General features: G+C 37.8%; 1 protein-coding gene across 3 annotated transcripts in view; it reads right to left on the bottom strand.

Annotated features, from left to right (window-relative positions):
- COL11A1 (collagen type XI alpha 1 chain) overlaps window positions 1-24057 on the bottom strand; it is a 130155-nt gene extending 106098 nt beyond the window's left edge. For 2 of the 3 annotated variants that reach the window (XM_027892365.1, XM_027892367.1), the window contains exons 1-4: window positions 23615-24057; window positions 8716-8883; window positions 3466-3679; window positions 954-1116 (exon numbers count right to left, since the gene is read on the bottom strand). In XM_027892365.1, the coding sequence (XP_027748166.1) occupies window positions 954-1116; window positions 3466-3679; window positions 8716-8883; window positions 23615-23729 (660 nt within the window). In that variant the 5' untranslated portion in view covers window positions 23730-24057. Of the gene's footprint in view, window positions 1-953; window positions 1117-3465; window positions 3680-8715; window positions 8884-11425; window positions 11479-23614 lie in introns of those variants that run through there. The other variant, XM_027892366.1, reaches the window with a different exon arrangement.
- Between the last annotated feature and the right edge of the window lie 208 nt (window positions 24058-24265).

The raw sequence follows: 24265 nt of genomic DNA, 5'->3' as shown, positions 1-24265 counted from the left end.
GGTAAATTAGGCTGCAAATACCAAACACATCATACTGGTTGATCCATTGAATCATCACAGAAATTTCCATATTCAAAAAGCTCATGGTGCATCAGCATCACAATGTTACACTCAAAATTCATATTTCCCTTCTTGATACCTGTGTAGCTTCTCCAGCACATGACCTACTTAAAGCTAGGATTACAACAGTGGACATTAACGGAGCACAGATGTTTTCTACATGGAGAAAGTTAACTACTGATGAGTATTTTCTTGTTTTTCAGTTTTAATTTGAATATTTTAATTTAAATCTTACAGTTTTATAGCAATATTGTAAAGGAAACTCAATAGTGTAGATCTAGTGAAGCTTCATTATTAGCCTGTAAAAATAATTGTTGACATAAGGATTCTACCTAGAAAGGCCTCATGATTGGCAGTCACATACTTCCTTAGAGGCATTTTATCCTTCCTATATGTACTTCTTGGCCACTAAATGATGGAAACATATATGTCCTTATTGCCAAAGTATGTTCCATTTACTGGAAAGAGTAATAAGTGGGATAAACACTATAACAGATTCATATAACACAGAAAACTTTCCAGGTCCTTTTGCCCTGCTCTCAAATACTCTTAGCATGCACAAATACCTGCAAATGTTTGAGAGACAGAAAGACAATGATTCAGTATGATACTACACAACTTTCCCTGACTGATTCTCCTAAATACCTCAGGTATCTCAACATTAGGCAGAAAGACAAAAAAAGCAAGTCCCCTCCAGATACAACATAATCTAAAGGACAGAAAAATGCATCAAATCTTCCAACAATACACTTCCCTGTTTTACTTCTCTTTCATTTCAGCCTATCCTAACAGGTTCTATAAATCAAAGTTTCTACATTATATCAGCTTTTGACCTTAAGCACTTCACTCAACACAAAATCACTCAATACCATTTGTTCATTATTGACTTGTACCTCAAAAACTTCTTCATCCAGAATCCTGGTTCCAAAGACAGTGATGCCATTGGTGTCCACAACTGTTTTGTCACTTCTGTCCAGTGGTTTTGTACTTTTTTTGTTACAGTCAACAATCATTGTAACACTCTTTTTCTCCACACTAATAGCTACTCGATGCCACCTGTTAAAAAAACCAATACAATTCTACTTAAAACTAGATCACTGTGTTCTTATCAAGTCAGTTTATAGCAGATGGCGCACCAATGAATTCACAGATAAAATTTCCTATGTCTCCATTTATTTCCTTTCTTCATATGTGCACAAATGTGCACAAAGTTTTAACTATTTCCTATATACCTTCTGTCCCTCAACACACACAGATCTGATCCACAGGTCACTGTGAATATCCCATGTAAGATAAACTTCAAGCTGACCTTCTCTGCAGCTTTACCCAAAGAAATTTATAAACGAGTACACTGTTTACATTTTATAGACTGACTGATCTGACAGCAGATTTTTTTTTACTCATATGTTTGATTTTCCAAATTACTTAAGGAACTACTTGCGCAAATATAATTAACCCAGCAGCTTATTATTTATCATTTACATTTTAATATTTGTTCTGTATAATCAACCACAAAAATTTTACCACGTTCCTTTGCTTCTTTGAATGTATGCCACAGCTATAGAGATTTTTCAAATATGTACAGCAATTCCAACATAGATGCTTTTCCAGATACATATACTTAAAAATGCCACCATACTGACAAGTGTCTGTATTTATTTTAAAGACATTTCAGAATAAAGTTTTATATGATTTTCCCAACTCTACTATGTTCTTTAAAAGACTTTATTAATCATCATGACAGATCACTTGAATTTAGTGAGCCTCTTTCAACTCAAAGATCTAAGAGCAAGAGCAGACCACTCTGCAATCTAGGATGGAGCAAAGTGTTAAAGAATTTCTGAGAGACCAAGGCAAAAAGTGTCAGAGTATGTCATGTTAGTGACTAGTAGGAGGAAGGCTGGAATCAAATTATTTTAGTTGGCTTTTTTGGCATTAAGGCTGCCTAAATCAGAAAGACAGCTTAGATCGTTACAAAGAGCTTCTGTATGTCAAAAGGAACATCTTGAAGCTAATGGAATCTGACTGCTAAACAGTGTCACTGAGCCAGAACTGTAATTCCATGTTTTCTCTGGAACACGGTTAAACATTATCATTATAAAAGCAAACTGGCCATGCATCCTCAGGCACATTACACTGTTTACACTTTTTAAATATATCTCATTTTGAGATGAAGATTGTTGTCCTAGATCCTTCATAAAATAGCTGAGTCAGAAGAAAGTTGTCAGTCTATCTTTTGAAAGCATGTAGAAGCTGAAAGCATGAAATCATGGCTCGCTGTGGACAGGAGTTACTCCAGTTGATTTAGAAGTTGTATAATCTCACCACAGGAAATTGTACCAAACCAAGTTCATTTTTATTTCTAAGTTTTTGTCAATTTCTCAACATTTTGGGGGAAATTCTGAAATCTATGTAAAATCTTTGTTATTTAGCAAAAGGTAATTTAAAAAAGGTTTGCTGCTTTTTTTCAACACTCCTTCTGCTAGGGAAATGCATGAAGCTTAGGTCTTGCGGTGTAAATCAATTATCTGGTAATAGAAGGCCAAGAAAACAATTACTTTTTCTCTTTTTTTTCCTCCTTTATTGCTTTATATGTGTATTTCATTACAGCTCAGTTTTGGCCCTTCCTTACTGATTTGTTTTCTCTTGCTTTAGTAATATTTATTTCTGTGTATCTCTGAAGACTGGCTGCTCTCCCTGGACTGCAGCACCGTCAATAAAGAGTTTTTGAAAGAAAGTCCTTTTACAAACACTGGAATGACGTTCCCCAAGGATGATTACTCACCTACAAAGCTATCAAAAATTAACAACTGCCTTAATAATACAACAGGTGTTTGAGATTAATTCCTTTACTGAGGGTGCAGTGTAAGTCTTTGCAGCACTTCAGATTAATTGTCCAGCTTTTTCTTCCCTGATTTCATTACACATGGATATCTCAAACCATCTTATTGATCTGCTGTTTTGGTTTGTAGTAGGAGAAATTCTGTGCTATCTTGTCAACTTGTCTTCACTCTGCCTAGCACCTTCAAATGGACCAGACAATTCTTCCAGTGAGACTATTCCTTGAGATTTTTTGAAAACAGAGTTTCTTTCTATATTGCACAGGCAGAATCTTCATAAGTTTAGATTTGGTGAGTTTAACTTTTATGACTATTTCCTCACTCTTCATTTACAGAAATGGCAAATAAGAAAGGTAGTTTGTTTTATTTGTAGCTGTGTACACCATTTGAAGCTGGAACTGTATTCTGCTGCAAAGGTTCTCTGATTTTGTACCACAGCAGTCACACTAGCGAGAAACCATGTTCCTGATTAATTTAAATATTTAAGAAAACATCTGTAAATACCATAATCACCTACACAGTGGTCTGTCGGACTGTTTCTCATTTTAAAATTTTACACACTTACTTGCCATCAGCAATGTTGACTGTTCTGAAAAGAGGATAGTCTTCTGGGGCAGGTTTTCCATTTTGGTCTTCAAATAGGAACACGGGGGATCTACCAACTTCAACACCTACTTGCTGAATTCCTTGCTCATTGTAGATAGACAGAAGGAAAGACTGGATACCCTTTTTAGGTTTTACTGTCATTAATATTGAAAAATCTTCTGGAAAATTTCCACCTGTAAACAAAGTTATACATACAGCTATAAATCCAGAAAAGATGAAACCATTCTTGAAAAGTTTACCTTTTTTCCATAAGCACAGAAGATCTACCAAACAAACTGTTGGGGTTTTCTAATTCTCAAATCAAATACATAAAAAATCATATTAGGAAGATTTTCTTTATCTTTTTTTTCTTTCTGGTCTCATTTTATTTCCTGAAAGATATATCTTAATGGTTCTTAAAAACATAACTTGTAAACCATAAAATCATAGAATGGTTTGGTTTGCAAGGGACCTTAAAACTCATCTGGTACCACCCCCCACCATGGGCAGGGATGTCACGCAGTAGACCAGGTTGCTCAGGGTCCCATCCAACCTGCTTTCAACACTTTCAGGGATGGGGCATCCACAAATTCCCTGGGCAACCTGTTCCAGTGCCTCACCATCCTCTGAGTAAGGAATTTCTTCCTAACATCTAATCCTACTCTCTCCTCTTTAAAACTGATTCTCCCTGTCCTGTCACTACCTGTCTGTGCAAACAGCCCCTCTCACTCTCTTTTGTAAGCCCCCTTTAAGTACATGAAAGCCACAGTGATGTCTCCCCAAAGCCTTCTCTTCTCCAGGCTGAACACTGCCAGGTCTCCTTTGCAGGAGAGGTGCTCTAAATCTATTGTGAAATCATGTAATAATACAATATATGAGCCAACCGTGATAGTTCACATTTATTATTTTTTTCTATTCATCTTCTGTTTAGCAATCTTCTAATTTAAAAGTGTGCACTACAATTTCACTCAGCATAATAAGCAACTGTGCTATAGCAAATAAACTCCAAGACACTTAAATAGCCCTTGATAAGCATTTATTTCAGTTTCTCTCTCACAACATATATTTGAGTCTTTTTAGAATTATATGGTGTGTAACACTGAAAAAATATCTAACTAGTTTTATTTAATGGGAGATTTAGGCAAAACCAAATAACATTAATTTTCATTTATTCCCTGATGCTTTTTCTTTGAAATAGAGATGGTACATCAAATATTTTTCCCACCTATACAAGTAAAAATAAACAAAATTAAAAATAGATATCAGTTGTTTATAAAGGAAGTACTGAAATACTGCTCCCATTGAAACTTGTGGTATATCTGCATTTCACTTGATGTGAAACTCTATTAGGCTTAATAACAAACAAAATGTAAGACAGATTCTAAAATTAAGAATATTGGATCTGGATCCATGTGGCTTCAGCTGCAATTTGACATACAAGAAATAGATAAGAATCTTACTATAACATTGGCAATGTAACTTTGTATGCATGATTGGATAATATGTTCTTAAAAATTTTAATATAATAATGGAATAAGTTCTAATAAAATAATATGTTGCATTTTTGTAATGAATAAAAGTATATAAAACTTCATCAAACTCTGATTTAGGAATTTCTTCTTCCAATGGAGAAAATCCAAGATTTTTCCAAGACTATGGGAAAACTCTTTAAAGATTCTAGAGTCTTCTGTGAAGACAAGTTTCTACTTCTTTAATTACAATACAAAAACAAAATGCATAGAGCTTTCCTTGCTCTTTAAATGTCATATTACTCTTCTAAAAAACAAAACTTACACTTCTTATATTGTCTGCTGCAATGGTAGTTTATGTGCTTTCTACCATTTTTTAACTTTTTTTTATAGAAGGTTTTCAAAAAACTCTAGTAATATAGATGAGGTTTGTACATCATTTTGACATCTTATTTTGAAGGGATCAAAGCTCAATAAATAGGAAACATTTCATTTACTCTGGTGAGTAAATGGTGGTAAAGATTTCTCATGACAAGGTAAAGCAGAGTAAATTAAACTGTATGTTATACCTTCTAATGTCAGAGCAAACAGATGGCAAAACAATGGAAAAGAGAAGACACTGTAAACAAAGGCCAAAGAAACTATTCAAGAAGCACTGAACACTTGCCCTATATGCATTGTTAACCTGAAAGATATGCTGAAAATGCTTAAGGCAGGTGATACTAATTCAACTTGTCTGGGCATGTGCTCTTCAAACAGATAAAATCCAATTGAAAGAGAATTGGGAGCTTTCTAAGAAAGGTGACTGAAAATGAATCATTCCTCAGTTCAGCAGTTTCTGTCATCACTGCTATGACACAATATTCCCAAATGTTGAATCTACTTTGTGTAATTATAAGCCAATTTCCTTTGCAGTTTTGATTGAAAAAGTAAAAAAATAAATGACATTCTAAGATGTAACATTGAACATTGAATGTATTCCCATGCAGATACAGTTCACGGACACAAAGTTATCCAAGTCTTCTCAAGTACTGTTAAATTTCTTGTTTATTGGGATGGTTCTATTTGAGCAACAACTAAAAGTAACAATTGGAGGGAAACCATCTAGAAAAATCTTTGTATAGGTCTAGGTTGGCATTCCAATATGCTTTTGTAAATGATAACTAAGAGCATGTAAACAAACAGTACAACTAAATCTAAGCAGTTATCCTTACAATTATATAATGCCTTTTAGCCAGTGAAATCAAATTCTATTAGATTTGGGAAAATTGGTAAATATTACTAAATTCATATTTTTAAAAAATGGATATATTGCTTGATATATTTTAATTCCTGATGAATTACAGTAGTCAGACGAAAATAAGGATGGGATGCATTACAACTTGTATTGTTAAGCTAAAATGATATTTCACCATTTGATCTTATCTTGGATATCTTTTATAGTCTTTCCACTGCTACAGAGCACTAAGAAAAAGGGACATAATCACTAAAACACCTTTAAGAATATTCTGAAAAAGGAAGATTTCTTGTGGTCAGGAGAGAGGACGCTTATTCCACAAGATTCAAAAGGAAGTAATTACCATAATCACCTCCCAAAAATTGTTTTAATGTTTTTTTACAAATGTAAAGGATAGCAGGACATTTTTCTGTATTAAGCAAAGTTTTGTGGTGAGCAATACCTTTTTTTGTCTGCTGCACTCAGAATACTAATAGGTGAAATCAAGAAAACTCACTCCAGTTGTAAAGCAGAAACTAAAAGCATGAGTAAGAAGAACACCTAAATTATAACATTCACAGGCTATAGAAATTTAGATGTCAGCCAACACATTCTGCCATTCAAGAATCACAAGAACAGTTATAACTGCAGCTGCCAGATTTCCTCTTTATACTACAACTTGATTCATGAATAAGTGCAAATCAGCCCAAGCTCTCAGAATTCCAGCTCCAGATTCTCAGGCTTTGATTTAGAAGAAGGTGTTTGCACTGTCCTAAACTTTTAAAAAAAACCAACAGTGATTCCAAGTCAGTTTAATCTTCTGTTCAGTTCTATTTGAATACTCATTTTAAGCTTTTTGTTTTACCACTTTGTTTCAATTACACACATGATAAAACAGACTATAAAGGTGCCAGCTTATTACACTGTGCAGCTTGTGCAGTTTTCCAATACACAATCACAGAAACAAAGAATGGGTAAGGTTGGAAGGGATCACAGTGGGTCATCTAGTCCAACCTCCCTGCTCAGGCAGGGCTATCCTACAGCACGTGACATAGGATTGCATTCAGGTGCTTCTGGAATATCTCCAGTGAGGGAGACTCCACAACCTCTCTGGGCCAGTACACAGTCACTGGCACAGTGCAGAAGTTCTTCCTCATATTCAGGTGGAACTTGCTGTGCATCAGTTTCTGCCCATTGCCTCGTGTTCTTGTGGTTGGCAGAGAGCCAGGGAGCAGAGCCTGCCTCCATCCTCCTGACACCCCTGCTTTAGGTATTTACACGCAGTAGTGAGGTCCCCTCTCAGTCGTCTCTTCTCAAGGCTGAATAGGCCCAATTCCATCAGCCTTTCCTTGTAAGGAAATACAGTGGAGCATTTTTGCACTATTTTTTAAAGAGCAGTCCCTTTTCTGCTATCCTTACTAAGGTGAAGAAGTATTTAATTGTAAACATAGCACGCGTATAGCATGACATACATAGCCCGTGTCACTAATGTGCGTTCTGTGAATGACCTTTTCAGCTGGATAGCTCTGTCAACTGTGTGCAACTTAGTTGAGAGGATATATTCAAACACAAAGAACTGCGTTAAAAAATACTATAAATATATAATTATATAAGTAGTGAACTTTGCTTTGATTTTCCATCAATAAGAAAATGATGAGTTAAGGGAACATGTGAACAAGAAAATGACGAGTTAAGGGAACAAGTGAAAACATACTTTTCACTTGAACTGTGTAGAGCTGTTTCTCATGTTGGTCTGGGAACAAAAGATTACTGGAAAATAAAGCCTGTTACCCTTTTAGAGATCTGGGTAATTTCTATGATTTCTACTTTGAAAGACAACAAAGCAAGTATTTTTCTTTGCCACATCTAATCTGTATGTTTATAGAAAGAATTGTTCAAACTCTGCATGATGTGTTAAAACAGAAAATTCAAATGTTCCGTGTTTTTGGTTGTTAATATTCTTACTGTCAATTCCCTCAACAGTTTGAGTCAAATGACAAGTGACAGCCAAATAATGAAATAAAAGTCTCTCTGCAACATCCAAAATTTGACTATTTCATTTTAGAGAAATCTGAGAGAAGATGGAATCAGATTATCAGTTACCTGCAAGTAGCCTTGTTTAGTCCCCCAGATATCCAGATACTCTGAGGTAATTCTTAGAGGATAGTACTTCTGGCATTGATTTTGCACTGGCCAATGACAACTCACTCCTATCACTGCAGAAGTACTCCAGGAAGTACTACTACTTTTGAATGGACTACCGAAAAAGGGAGGAAACTTGCCAAAGCCACCACACAAGGTTTCCACCAGACAGCATCATGAAAGAACAGGTAATATGACTTAAAAGTCAATTCTGGCAATGATATAATTTGATGAAGAGCTTTATAACTGAGCCAATAAAAACTTAATTATGCAGTGGATAAAAAGCCTGTCCTGTCCTTTGTATGCAGGCCTAACTCTAGGAATAACAGAAGTGGTACTGATGATGTGCTTTAGATACCATAAAAACATAGGCAGTAAAGCAGTAGCTTTCTGACAATCTTACCTGGGTACAGCTGCTTTGTTGGGGCGCTCAGCTGTGCAGTTTTTGAAACTCTGTAAGCAACATCTGATCCTTTTGAATTCCTTCTGTTTGTGCAAAATCCTGCTGTTCTTGATATTCCTTCTGGTGAATTGTGAAATTCTAATGCTTTTAGCACATCAACGGGTTCAGCTGAAAAAGGAAAAAAAAAAAAAACAAACCAAAAAGAATTACTCATCTTTCATCTCTACAGTATGCAGCCTCCAAAAAGGATATGAATTTCATTGCAAAAGGGTGTGTAATCCAAGCAGTAGCTGCATGCTATTTTGATTTATTGCACATTACTCCCACACCATAATAATATTTTAACAGGATTATTCATTTTGAAATATGTAGGCGTTCATCCCATTCAACATAATGTTTATGATTATATTTTCTAACTACTTGATAACACACCAAAAATCACCATTTTGCAAATGCAGAGAATCTTGGTGGTTGAAACTTACAATACAGACTTTTAATATGTGATTTTTAAGAAGTGGAACTGATTTTTGAAGTTTGCACAAAAGTTACAGAAACATTCAAGTGCCAATAATCTGTTACCAGAAAATCGTCTGTTGCTAACATTAAAGTATAATCTGATTACATATAACTTCTTTCTCAGACACAAAGTGATAAGGAAGCAGCTAAACTAACTCCTCATTCAGTTAGAGGAAGAAAAATGTACCTGCTTTGCCTGCAAGGACTGAATGGACTGAATCACAGTATTCCATTATTTCCAAGCTAAAATGAGAATGGATGTGGTTTTTACTTTAGAGACCAAGTACAATATAATTCCATTTGTGCTCAGCAATTTAAAGTTGAAATCCAGAACTGTTACTGCACTGATATTGATGCAAATTAAAACAAACAAGAAAGCATATCTATGTATATAAATATGTATAGAAAGTCAACAACAAAGTGTTAAGCTATAAAAGTTCTCCATGGTAAAAGGACAAGGTACTGGATAGACAAGCACTTCAACAGAGGCAGTGAGAGAAAATAGTTTGCAAATTACATATCTTTTCTCTTAGGAAAAATTAAGGTGCTCATTGTCATGCTCCCTATGGATCCCTTGGCTAATGTATTTTTTTGAGTGGAAATAGAATTTCAATAGACTTTTTTTTTTCCTCTGGTTCTATTCTGCAGTTTTTACACTGGCAGATTCATAACAACTTTATTTGGACAGGCAAAGTTTTACATGATTTTCACTGTGAAAGCTGAGAAATGTGCTTGGTAAATTTGATCTTACTTCTCATCTTTGAACTGCTCTGTGGCATTAACTATAGCTGATTTATTGTCTGCTATCATTCACTTTACATGTCAACAAAATATCATTTTAAGGCCCAAAATACACTGCCCAGGAATATTCCACTATTTGCACAACTATTTGCAAACAAGTGGAAGAGTGTAAAAACGCAGGAAAAGTATTAGTCTTACCTCTCTGTTAAGTACTGACAGAAAAATGTTAATGGATATAACACATTTTCTATAGGTGTTCCACACAATTCTAGTTACTACCATATTGAAGGAACTTCCACTCTTTTTTTCTGGTAACTGATGGCTAATATTGCTTTACCTATAATAGTCTGAACCAGTAAAGTAATGCAGAACTAGTCACTAGAAATATTAGTAAAAATTCCAATTCACTGTATAAGTCAATCACTGCTACATTCCTTTTTCCTTTGCTTTTTTCTATAATTTGCACCAGATTCTTCTTTTTTTTTTTTAGAATAATGGCCTTTCTTTGCCTAGCTGACTGGAAGACTATTCACCCATAAACAAGATTATTCATTACTCCCTGCTAGTTCTCCTGCTAAAAAACCTCCAGACAAGAAACAGAATAATAATAGGACAATCTTCAAACCACGAATTCCAAATAATAAGAACAAACATTCTTGCTAATAGTGCACAGCTGACTATTTATTTATTTCTGCAAACTGTGATTCATGAAACATAAAATAGCAAAAAGACTAGTTTAAAAGAATTTCTAGAAATGTAATTTGTCATAGAAGTGACAAGATAGATGCAATAACAATTTCTATAGAAATTGAAAGTTACATGAAGCAATTAACACAAAAAAAGATAATTAGTCTATCTCCAAAGACAAGGTGGCTGACCTGTTAAATGTATACAGATCACAAGTAACAGAAACTGCTTCCCTAATTTATATCAAAGATTTCAGACAGCCACTTCAAACAATATTTATAAAGTCAAGCGGTTCTTTAGATAAACTGGACAGACATGTAAAAGATGCAGGACTCCTCCTGTGCCATGCCTAGTGCTACCATATAGTGACGTTCCTGCCGAAGACCCCTCTTTTTGCTAGTGGAAATTTTGCCTCATGGAATTTCAAGATTTTTAAATATATTTTCTGTAAGTATTGCAACCTAGTTGGAATAAGCATTCAGTAGGCTTGACCATGCTGACACTACATCAGTCTTAAAATCCTTGATGAGCTCACTGTGCATGCTCAGATAATGAGCTCAGGGCATCTAAAGAAAGCAATAGATGCTGTTGCCACAGAGCACATGTGTAGGAATACAATCTAAAATAAACAGTTCTTGAAAACCTGCAGCTTAGGCCCTTACTGGTTAGAGGTAACCTGCTCAAGTGTAAAGGACCATGAGAAGTCCTCACACAGCCAACACTGCCTGCTTAGAAGACCAGGGAGAGAGGCAGGAAGACGACTCACAGTCAGAGAAGAGCATAGTCTGGAAGCTTTCACCTGAAACTATGGCTTCTCTCTGCCAGTTTCCTTATGTCCTGCAGTGCTCAGTGTCACTGTATCCCGAGAGCTTCCATTTTTCCTGAAAACTGCCTCTTCTCTAGCATGCTGTTCCCACATGTTTTCTGGGAATGGGAAGAAATAACCAATAAGAGCCCAAGTTCTAAGGGCACGCAGTTGGCCTGTTTGTGTGGTCCAGAAACTAAGATTACAGCTTGTATTTATATAGGGCAACAACAGTGTAACCCATATATTGGCAGATCAAGGGTCTCTCAGGAGACCTTCTCTGCAGTGCATAAAACAGCTTTCCTAAAAGATTTTACCTTGTATTTAATTTCCTTGGATAATTTTCTGAAAAAGTAAAGAAAACTGCAGATTATGTTATATGATGTCATGGGTTTGTATCTTTCCAATTTGGTGCCAAAATTTCAGATGGCTAGGCAATAACAAATAAGCACCATGTAAACAGCTCCATTCACCAGTTTCCCAGTTCTTGGGATGCAGTTAATTCTCCTTATGAAAGACATCAGCTTTGAAAACTCAACTGTTTGCCAGGCAAATTCAATGAAATACAAGATCCAGATGCGGAAAATAGATCCCTTATGCAGATGTTTATGGCCATGCTGCACTGCTACTTGAAGGCCACCTCTTGCAGGCAAGCCAGACAAAGCCTCAAGATAACCCTGTGAAAAGAAGCTTGTGTTCATCAGGGCAAGGCTGCAGTTTTCAGCCTAAGCTCTCCTGGGTTTCAGACTGCAATCAAAATGCAAGTTTCCACTCTGCTACTTTTCCACTGATATAGAACCAACTGCATGGGATTATTCTTCTCACTAATGACTATAGTGCAAAGTTCAACAGCACATGTCTTGATTCAAAAGATTCAGAGAGACATGCAACTTTCACCGTCACTGAAAGACTGCACAGTAGTAGCCAGAGAAGAAGTGTTGAAAAACTCTGGGATTTCTGGTATGGCAAAGGCAAATTCTTCAGAAATCTCTTTTTGGAAAACAGAATTGCATGAGATGGGAACCTGAGTGTTCCAATGTCTTTCAAGATATCAAACCGTTAATCATTTAACTCCATCATAAGTTCCTGGTTTTTAAATAAAAAGAAGATAGAGCACACAAACAAAAATTAGTGGTGTAACATCTTAAGACCAAAGATAACTTGTAACTTGCAATATTTAAAATTGTAAAGTCAAATATCGTGGTATGATTGAAGTATATCCATTCACTCAATGAGATTCCATATTTATAGTGGTATGGATAAGAACATTTGGTCCAGAGCATTTCATACTAAATATAACTTCAAAGCTGTATTTAATCTTCCTTGCCTTTCCCTTTAGCTTTCTTCTATTGTAACTAACCAGGAAACTTAGGGAGAAAAAAGACACTTCGACAGAAATATAAAATTTTCTAAACTACTTTAAATGGTACTGAGGAAAACTTCACGTGTCTTCTGTTTATTTGGAGAGAGGGAAAGTAAGTAAAAATTGACTTCCAATTTTGGTTAGCACTTTCAAGCCTAGACTTCCTCTATATACAGTGATACATTTGTTCTAAAGCCTATGACAATGCAATCTATTAAATGAAATAATAACCACATATTGTAAATACAATGGTATTAAAGATTGAAAAAGAACATTATTATCATGCAGTCACAGTTAAAAATATCATAGCTTTCACTGCACTCCACAATCTCTAAAGTGAAACAAAATTTGTGATATATCATTCTTATTAATACTAATACTACACATATGGATCAAATTATATCTTTCTATATCTATCTTTCCAACAACTACTACAGTTACTCAATGTCATATCTTCTGGAGTTAAACTGAATCTGATGAAAACACCAGATTCATTGCTGATATGTTATAATGTCACAAATGTCAATAGCACACATTATTCAAGTTCAGAAGACTTGCTTCCTTCACTTAGACTTCCTGATATTTGAGCTGGAATCTATTAAATAATATGGCACTGCCTTCTCGTGGTGGAAACTGTCCATGGTGGAGGTTCCCAGGCACCGTGACAAGTCATGACATCAGAGAAAGGAGTGTTAAATATTATCTTAGTTTATTAAATATGTACCCTGCCTGTAACTGAGATCATGGTGAATGTAGTACCAAAGTAAAAGGCAGTAAAATTCCTTGTTTCTGCTTCAGTGGCCACCATTAAATTTCTGCATTGTGACAAAGCCCACCTGACACTGCAAAGGTAAACTGAACAGAATCCAAGAAAGATAGATCAACAGTTCATCTAATGGCAGCAGTGTCATCTTTGGAATTATATCAGCCACAATAACTTCGGATAAAAGTCTAAAGTCAATTATCTTTATTTTAATGAATTTTCTTTTATGAAAATGCTTTGATTTACAATACGCTTTTTTAACAAGTTTTACTCAAATCAGTTTAGTGAGTGACACTGCTGACAACGCTAGCTAGGTATGTAAATGTTAGGTCATAACACACACAGAAAAGAGAGCTGTATTGTTTCATGTAAATAGAATGTTCTGTCCTGTATCACTCAAAGTAGTGTATATGTCAATAAATTGACACTTAAGCATACAAAAAACTTGACCTCCTGTTTCTTAGCATATATATCTGCTTCCACTTAGTAAGTTAAGTCTGCTGCAGTCACAAATAAATTGACAAATTCTGTGTCATATTAATTTCATTCACAGAAAATTACCTGAACATTCTATTACTGGAAATTTTTTTTCGGAAGACCTTTACCGCCTACTTGTGCTTTTTCAGCAATTTCTTTGACCCATCTAAGCTAGTTGGCTACCAGACAGGTTTCTAACCTATGTAAAGCTGTATCGAGAAGTTTCTGTGTCAATTCCACGAGCGGCTGCAATTGCACACTGGTGTGGATCTCGGTATCTCCTCCCTCAGATCTGTGGAGATCAAACATTTAGTGATCCCATCCCACATGCATGCACTGCTCCTCAGTAGACTTGCAATGCATGCAGATTGAAAATATTCATTGAACTGAGAACTTCTGAGTGAGTTTGATTATTCCTTGAAAGATAACCATGGAAGTCAGAATGGACTTATCTAAAGGTCACATCTTGAGTTTTCTTCTATTTAACACATGGTAAAACACTTAGAAGCTACAGTGGGAATAGAGCACTGAACCTTTTCAGACAGGGTGTACCAAACTTGACACCTATTCCCTTGCTATAAACTGTACAGCAAAGCATTTTGTAGGTGCAGATGAAGGTGGTGGTCCTTAGGACCAAACAGTTCAAGGAAGACTGTTATTGAAGACAGGGTATATACAGGAAACAATCATCTGCATTTTCAGAAGGAAGGACTTCATTGTCAGGCCTCAAAGTAGAACTCTCCAGGATTGACAGGAAAGTGACTGCAGTGGCAGCTTCTGGCTACAAAATTCATTCACATATGAAATTGTTTAGGGGATGACTCATTTAGACCAAAATATTTTTATTTCTGTTGAAATACCTAATAAATCAAGGAAGCTGAAATCCTATCATGTTTAGATTTTGGTCTGGTAACTCCTGGGTCTTAGTCTCTTAATTCTGTGAGTGAGCTCAGGCACAATGATCCTTCCCTATTTAAAGGCTGTGTTCACCTACATGATTTGCAAGATGCTGACAGATTGCATGCTGGAAGACACACTTTAAATGCAAACACTAACAAAACTCAAGGGAAAAAAAAAAAAGAGCCGGTATTCTTTACAGATATACCTTAGCAAATGGAGGGGCAACTCAGTGCTTGCCATACTGTTAATACCTCTAGTCACTTTGCCTTTTCCTTGTTTTTTGATATAGTAAACAGTAGTTTTACAATAAACAGTATTATGTGTTTTTCCAATAAAATAAACAGGTAACTTTGAGTTATCATAATTCTTCAGCAATGCCTTTTTTTGATTGATGTGAAAGTGAGTGATGACTCCACAAAGACCCTTTAAGAGTTATGATCAGTAACTCCTAATTAGTGAGATACAACCCTGGAGTAGAAAAGAGCTCAATTTGCCCCAGTAAAAAGAATTATTTGAGAAATTTAGGAAGACTAATGTATCTAAATTACTATTATTTTACTTCATATTTTTCCATGGAAATAGGTTTCATTCTGCCAGTAATCTGTTCCAATGGAACCACTGCAAAAGCTAAAACTTAAAGAGCGTTGAAACATTAATCTTCAGTTCTAAATGGAGTGTTTTTTCAAAGTTTTAGTCCAGTTTTATGTCACTGTAACAGATCATTTAAAACATACTAGCTGTTACAGCCTGGTAGGTAGGCTAAAACGTGCATATTTGGTGAGTATTAATGAAGGGACTCCTTATACTTGTGGACAAGGCTTTCAAAATAGGCTACCTATGATTAGATTTCTAGGTATGTATTTAGGGACTGAAATAGGAGGTACTGGCTGCTCCACAGGTTTTTGAAACCATGCTACCCATTAAAGGCATAATAGCCTACAGTTATTTAGTTTATTTACTTTTCTTAAAATTTTGAATCTTTATAAGTGCTCATTCTAAGGACCTTCCATGTAATCTAAAGGTGGGTAAGGATAAACAATGCTATGATGAAGGTTTCTGACACTCATTAAATGGTCCAAGGCTTAATAAATATAAGAGGCCTTTACCAGCAGCGTTAGAACCTGGATTTGTTAAACTGCTAGTTTGTTGACCTTTAGGATACAAAACAAGACCCATCTATTACTAGAAATTTGTGCTATTTCTAATGTGATAAGAATATTTTTGTTTCTATTTTTACTCTTTAGACACTTCTACTTATTGGGGGCACTTATGATGGGTATCTTTGAAAACCACAAATACATAGAATTATTATTATCTATACTTATTATTTTACTGTGTTCTTCATCTGGTAAGCATTAATTCAGAAGTAAACATCCAAAAGCAGGAATTCAAAAGCATGTTATGCCCAAATGCTTCACTGAGCTCCCCAGTTCTTAGAAAGGACTCTGTTACCTCCCCACTGCAGACTCCAGCCTCTGTATCCCAAGCAACGATTCCCTGCAGTTTGGTCATAGGTGTCTAAGCACAAGAAAAGGATCAGACACTTCTGTCCTCAGTATTTCCTACTGGCTAGCTCTGGGCAGCGCTGCCCTTCCTCACATGCTTTTGGGCCAGGCAGTCTGAGAATCCCAACTCCACTGAGAGCCCAGACATGTAACAGAAGACTGCTCTTCTGGAGGAAGCATCAAACATGTTGGTTCTGCAGTGTCCTTTGTGAGGGTTCCAGCACTTTTCAGAGATGTTGACCAAAGGACTTGACAGAGCCGGATAAAATGAACTCTCTGTTTTATGGGCTGCAGAAGTGAGTTACAGAGCATCTTCAAGGTAGAAAAATGAAGCTAATTGAGTTGCCTAAAGTAATTACATAGTGCTCCTGAAAATCAAGCCGTCTTTTTTTTTTTTTAAAGGAAACTGAATACAAATTTATGAGATGAACCAAATGTCTATTGCCCTCATATATATATATATTTTTAGAGACATACTTTAAGGTTGTTTTATCTGTTAAGAATTTTCCTATGTGTTAGCTTTTAGATTAATTATGTAATTGGGATCTTGACTGGTGACGTTTTTAGAAGAAGGTGTTATTGCAGTGCTTTCATATTTAACAATTATGAGAACTAGAGATTATCCAGATGCATATAGGAATGCTTTCAATGGCCTAGGATTGACTGTTTCACCAATGGAGGCTTGTGTGAAACTTCTCAGAACTGGCTACTTCTGTTTCCACACCAGTTACTTGGAAATTTTTCATTGACTTCTTATGCTGCCAAATCTACTGAACACTTCATAGTATTTCAAAGACTATGCATACAGTCTAGGTATATATGGGATACAATTTTGATACTCACCAACTACTAACTATATCTCCTTTTAATTACCAATCTCCAGTACTCATAAAGTAAAAAAAACCCACCCAACCAACCAAACAAAAAACCCCAAACCAACAACAAAGAAACAAACAACCTCAACAAAAACAAACAAAAAAACCCCAAACAAAACCACAAAAACCCCCACTGAAATCCCATACTGAAAACAGTGGAAAACTTGTCTATATTCAGCTACAGGCTCAGATCTTTAACAACTTTAGCTGATTTATTTACAGGAAATATTCAGCAAAGAGTAAGAATATTTCTAGGTTTTGTTAGACTGCATAATTCTGGAGGGTAACCTAGATTTTGAGACTTTTTATCATATTTGTTTTATGTATTTTACCACAAAATGTGACTTTTTATTACCCAAAACCTTCTTTGAGACTAGATAGGTTGTACTTTTATCACTTGTTCAGCAACATTGACTGCAATCAAACACTCAGGACTTGATGCTGACCCCATAAATGGTTGCACTTGTTACCCCTAGAAGACTGGGCTAGTTGATCATCCGATGCAGGCCTATATTGATCCCTGGGGTTACAAGATTTTCATATTTGTCTCTATATTCCTATGGAGTTGTTCTTATGTGGCACCTCAGCAAAATCTGTCGGTACTGCAGTCCAAGTGTCTAACTATTTTGAGGTCTCTGCTAAAGATTCAAAAAGTTGTTTTTGTACAGACAGTGGACACAGTACTTTCCACTGTGAAAATCAGCAAAACAAGTATTACATTCTTGGGGTATCCTGTTTCTATTGCCTTATCCAAAAAAAAAAAAAAAAAAAAAAAGACAGTCAAAAAATGGTCCCTGCTACAGGAAGAGACAAGGTGTTCCCTCAGCAATTAAGCACCAAAGAAGCTGAGCCCACTTAAAAGTTTTGTTATCACGCTATTTATTCAGAAGTAGCCCAAACAACACTTCAAAAAGATCTTCTAATAAATGGGAGTTTTCAAATGTGGAACATTTGTAAATTTTTCAGCTTTAAGCATAGAATACAGCTAAGGATAAGATTTAGAAATGGTGCCATTTAAAGTAATCCTCTTTAATTTGATAGAGAAACAACACATAGAACTAAAAACTTCCACCATAGTTTCACTGATGTCAAAGGTATTCTCTCTCTTTTAAGAGCAAGGCAAGGAAATCAGACTCAGTTCTCTATTCTACTAATATCAGCAAGAATTCCTCTTGAGCGAGGTTGAAACATCATGAACTTATTTTTTTTATAAACTATGAATGCTTGATTACTATGATAATTTGAATAAAGTAAGGTACACAGTTAAGGGAGAGAGTAGGTTAACACTTATTCTACAGCAATACTTTCACAGTGTGACCATAACTTGACTCACAACTAAGTTAATTTGTATTATAGACATAGCTTAGCTGCCACTGACATTATTTATAGCAGGATCAGTATCTTTGTTTTTTTTCAAATCATCTATTATAATACATCTTTCAGTTTGGTTTGCAGCAATCACTTCACTTCTATAATATGAGCACTGCCAAATTCCTTCTGTTTCACACACTGTGTGCATTAACACTTTGACACACAGTGAAGTCCCAGACCTGAAATTCACAAAGGTTTTACAACCCCTTATGTGTGCTAATGTGCTAAAAGGAATTTAGGTTCTGCCAGATTCTACTACTATTGTAATAACCGGGTCAACAATTAATCCTTACATTTACAGTCTGTAAACTTAGTATTTAATACCGAGTAGAACAGTTCTAAGCCCTTGCAACAGGCATGTGTGTTAACCTAATTCCTTTTAAGCCACTGCTCTCTATTGTGTCCATCCAGAGGGCAAATCTTTATCACTGCATGAGACTTCACATTCTTATAACATTAGAGATTTCTCCCAAGCTCTGCTTAATTTATTCCCCCCATTATCAACAAATACTCAGAACAATGATAAATTAACCAATGCTAGGAGGATTTCTTCCGAAAAGAAGCAGAGTGCTCTACAGAGAAAAGAAAAGCAACTTCTTAATCTTGCTGGCAGATGGAAACCCTACTGTTCGCCACTGTACAAAACAAATCCGGGAAAGACATAATTGCTCCAGTGTGTTTTAGGTATAACTTCAGTAGTAATGTCATGGCTCCCTTAGTGTGCTGCAACCATGTTAGTATTAAGGGTTCTATTTGGAGGACATCAAGTAACTTTGGGCATGACAATTGTAAAAATGAGCATGACAACCTCTTGCCTACATTTTACAACTGCTGCAGATACCAAATTCACAAACAGCAGGGGGGCTGGGGGTGGGTTGGTTTGGTGTGGAGTTTTTTTTCTATTAATCAGAACAAAAGATAGCACCAGGAAATATTTCCTATCCAAGATTTTTTTTCCTACTGTCATTCCAATTATAGGTGCCAGACACAGAGATTATTTCAAGCCAAAACCACTGAGTACTTGTGGGTATTCTATACGCACTTATATACAGTTACTTTTGTTAAGATATACACAAAAATGAAGTTGAGAAACTTCTTTTCTGCAGAGTTAGTAAAAAGACATAATTTTCTGCAGCCTAAATAGTCCTTTCTTGGATCCTCGTGGAATCTCCTAAATTAAATGCAAAGACACATGCTCCAGAAAATTAATAACACATACCAGTCATTTTTCTGCCTGATGTCTGCTGCTGCAGTTGAAACAACTACTTTACCTTATAAACTATTAAGAAATCTAAATTATATAGCAAAACAGACGTATACTCTCAAACTACCCTGGGAAGATTGGACCATTTCACCTGCTGATCCTTGGGACTCAGAAAAACTTCAGCTAGGACCACTAGCTGCATCAAGTGATGGCACCCTTTGATTTATTTATTTTTGGTAACTTTGTCAATATTAATGTGAGAAACCCAAACTAACACGTAAGACAATTTCGCTAAGAAATAAAGCAATAACTTAAACGTTTATGTTCTTTTTCAACCTTAAAAGTGAATTGATCAGTTAAAATCAGAAGTGCTTTACATCACTAACAGTTCTGAGAAGAAATTTATACTTTTCTGGTTTAAAAGTCCATTTTGTCTAGGTTTAGACTAGCCGGATACATTCAAGAAACAGATCCATATCTTCCCTACTAAGTAATTACAGTGTAACTTACTAAGCAATTACATAGAAGCAACAGTGTTTCATGTGCACCCTCGAAGACTCTCCTTTTGCCATCATTAACTGTCCCAGTTCTGCATTCCTTCTGCACCTAGAACTCCCACTAGTTTCCAAGCCTGGGTGAGGGAAGCACAAGGAACCTTTGTATTGCTTAAGATGACAGTAAGAAGTATTTATTCTATATTAGAAACAAATCTGCTTGTCACTGACACAGAAGGTCCAAAGTGTGTTTTCTATATATATCTTCACAGCCTCATTTTCAGTAAGGTTTCTTAAATCTTTTTTTTTTTTTTTTTCACTCAGATTAAGAGATGGATTTCCATTTGCTTGAAAAAGCTTATAAATAATAAAAAGACTGATTTTTCATTTCTTGCCCATGAAATTTAAATCAGCATCACAATAGTGCATTGATGTCAAGTTCTTACAAAAAATTTATAGTGTTGAAGCCATGCCATTTCAGCTAAATGAGTTTATTCATTCCAAACACATTACCAACAGATTCAGTATTAAAGGTGAGGAAGGGGAAAGGAAATCAAAGGATGTCTTTTAAAATACTGAATTTTGTTTGCCTTAGCCAAGTCTTAAAGAAAAAATATTTTCTAAAAAGAGCTGGTTAAGAGCTGGTGAGCACTGAGCTGACCAAATATGAGTCACTGCTTTTCTCATTCAGTTTATTCTCACTTCTGTAACTTTTTATGTCTAAAGAAGAAATAACTCAAAAGCCCAAACACACCTTCACACACCATTTCTTACTTCTATGAAAGACACCTCATACTTTCCTCTTTGAGTGTGTGTGTTAAATAAAGAAACTTGGAAAAAGTAATGAATTTTATGGATCTGTTCAGGTTTGTCTCCATGGAATGGTTTCTCTTGTCTTAAAAGGAAGTCATTGCTATATGATTAAATGATGTATTCATATAAAGTTAATTTTCTTTTCATAGAGGTAATTTATGAAAAAAAAAATTGAAGAATATAGAATTCAAAACAGTATATAAGGGCAATTAATATTTTGCCCAACATATTCATTTTGTCATATTGTTTACCTGCTGTAGTATGCTATTTGGTTTTATTCCTTGTTATTTTCCCTCTTCTATTTTCAAATATGAGTCATCGTGCCCTGTGTTATCTTTTAACTACTTTAAATAAGATTAGAATGCATAAAAGATGATTCAGAAATACCTCCCTTGTACTCTGGTAGAGAAATTAGGTCAAATTCTACTCCCTCTGCAGTCAATGGAAAAACTCTTACTGACTTCAATAACAGATCAAGTCCTAAACACACAGTTCCCTGTAGTTTCTAAGCAAATAGCATACTGTATTTCAGAAAAGTTCAAGAACCAAGTTCTTTTCAGAATACTTTTACAAACACAAGAAGCCTGTAGTTTTAAGTTTCTGAAATGTCCTTTATGCAGAAGACTAGAAGAAAAGATTTTCAAGTTTTTAATAAAGTTACCAAAACCAAATTAGTCTGCCTAATGTTGCAGAATAGAGTTCAGTAAGTATCACATAACTTCTGTTGATTTTTGCTGGGCTGTTTGGATTTAGATTTTCTTTTAACTTGTCACTTGCATCCAACCCACTCTGTAAACATAGTCTACATAAATCCTACCTAATTTAGTGAGTTCTACTGTGAAAAGTGGCAGAAGAAATCGATCATGCCTTTGAGAACAGTATCACTTCTTGAAGAAATTTAGTTTCGACATAGTAACGAGTAGCCCGAATCCTTGAAGCTCTGCAAGATTAATTCACTCTTGGTGTAATTCCACCGAGTCCGTGGAATTGCAATAGGAATGAAATCTGACCCTTCCAGTCCCTGTCAGAAGCGGGGCCAGCAGGGGGCAGGAGCCCTGATTGATCTGACACAGTCAAGGTTGTGCCCAGGTATAAAGGCTTGAATGGAAACTGATCACCTTTCCCTGCTCCCCCTAGGACGCCTGTTGATTCGGAAAGTGGGAATTCAGATCGAGAAGTACCTCGTTAAAACAATAAATGTGTAAAAAAATGAACCTTTCATTTCGGAGAGTTAAGCCCCACAGTAAAATAAAAACCTCCATCTCAGCCAGACTGGCCCCCAGATGCGCCTGCGGGGTCCGGCGGGAGGGAGGGAGGGATGGAGGAAGGGAGAAAGAGGCAGCGTTTTCACCTTCGGGAGGAGAGGAAAGCTCTCCCGCCACCAGAGACTACACACTGCAGCTCCGCGGACGTGCGAGCACAGCTCCGAACGCCCAGATGTGCCGGGGGCCTGGGGCTGTGCCGTGCCGGGGAGCGGTGCGGGGCGGAGAAGTGCGGGGGACGCGCGGGGTGGTGCGGGGGAGGGGGCGGCGATTTCTTTCTGCCGAGGCTGCTGCGCTGCTGCCTGGCTCTTGTTCCCATTGCAAGTCCCCCGCGGGCCGCACCCTGCCCACCAGGTCCACGGACACCTAAGGGACCACTCGATAGCCCGGGGAGGCTGCAAAGCGGGGAGGAGGCTGGGGACGGCGCCCCGGCGCTGACACCGCCCTTGTGGAGCCGGGAGACCGTCAGGCTGAGCCCCCCGAGCAACCCCGGGCATCTCCACCTGCGGGGCGCCGCTGCCCCAGGGGCTGCCTCCCACCCTTGCGTCCTGGAAAACTTTTTGCCCAATGAAACGCGTTCCAAAAGGAAAAATAAAAGAGCAGAGAATGCAGGGAGCCTCCACCCCCCCACCGCCCCCCGCCCCCCAACTTTCCCTTTCCTCGCCCCTCCTAGGAGAAGGCAGATACTTGTCGTTCCATTTCAGTCACAACTTGGTGAACTTGAGCAGTTCAACAACACTGAAAATCGGACGCATGCTCCACAAAACAGAGTCCAGTACTGGACTCTGTCATTCTGCTCAACAAGTATTTCTTTCGTCTTCCCGCCCCGCCAGTGTGCATCCCCTTTACCTCATTAAAACCACATCCAAAGTTTAAGGCTGAGGCTGAACGGGAGCCATCCCGCCGCGGCACCTGGGAGGGACGTCCCCCGCCCGCGCCGCCGGGGGCTCCCAGCGGGTCCCCGTGCCGGCCCCAGCGCCTCGGTGCGCTCTCAGCTCCCCTGCACCGGGACTCGCTCTGACAGGTTTCCTCCGAAACGCGGCCACAGCCGTGCCCTGGGTCCTCTCCCCCGAGAAGAGGAAGAGAGGCGACTGGACTCCCCGGCTCCCCTTTGGTTTCTTACCTCCTCTGACTTCTGCAGTCCAGAGAAGGATAGCGAAGGTGATGAGCACGGTTACGGCCGAGTCCCAGGGCCACCTTCTCGTTTTCCACCTTGTGGACCATCTCTGCATCTCCATGCTGGGCACCCACAAGTGTGAATTAAACACAGGCGCCTTCAGTTTATACCAGCTCCGTCCTTTCCACTATATTCCCAGAGATGATTTCTCCTATAGAGCCATACGTGATAAACGAGAGGGGTTTTCTGTGTTTCGACCCGCTCCCGCTCTGCCCGGCCTCGCACAGGCCCCTCCGACCCGTCCTCCCCGCTGCCCTTCCTTCAGACTGAGGGAAGCTGAGGGGCTTTAATCAAAATGCAAAGAGCGCCGCATCCCCCTAAAGGCTTCATCCCGTCAGAGGGCTGGGCGAGCAGCTCCCAGGGCCACCCCTGGAGCCCGACTGACACGCCAGCCGCCGGGCGGAGGCCAATCGCGGGGCTCCCCCGGCCGCCCACAGCACCGCCCTCTGCCTCGGCGGCGGCACACCGGCCGCTCAGCGGGCACCGCCGGCCCCCGCGGCGGCGGAGAGCGACCCTGCCGGAGGCGCTCGGGGAGCGGGGCCGGCGGGGCGGGAGCGGTCCGGGGGCGCCGCCGGGATGCCCCGTCCCTGGGGCAGC

The sequence above is a fragment of the Empidonax traillii genome, unplaced genomic scaffold (assembly GCF_003031625.1).
Source record: "Empidonax traillii isolate 1590-97213 ecotype Southwest subspecies unplaced genomic scaffold, ASM303162v1 scaffold347:size1123457, whole genome shotgun sequence".
Lineage (NCBI taxonomy): Eukaryota > Metazoa > Chordata > Aves > Passeriformes > Tyrannidae > Empidonax > Empidonax traillii.
The sequence above is the reverse complement of the archived record's forward strand: the minus strand, read 5'-3'. Positions and strand labels throughout refer to the sequence as shown.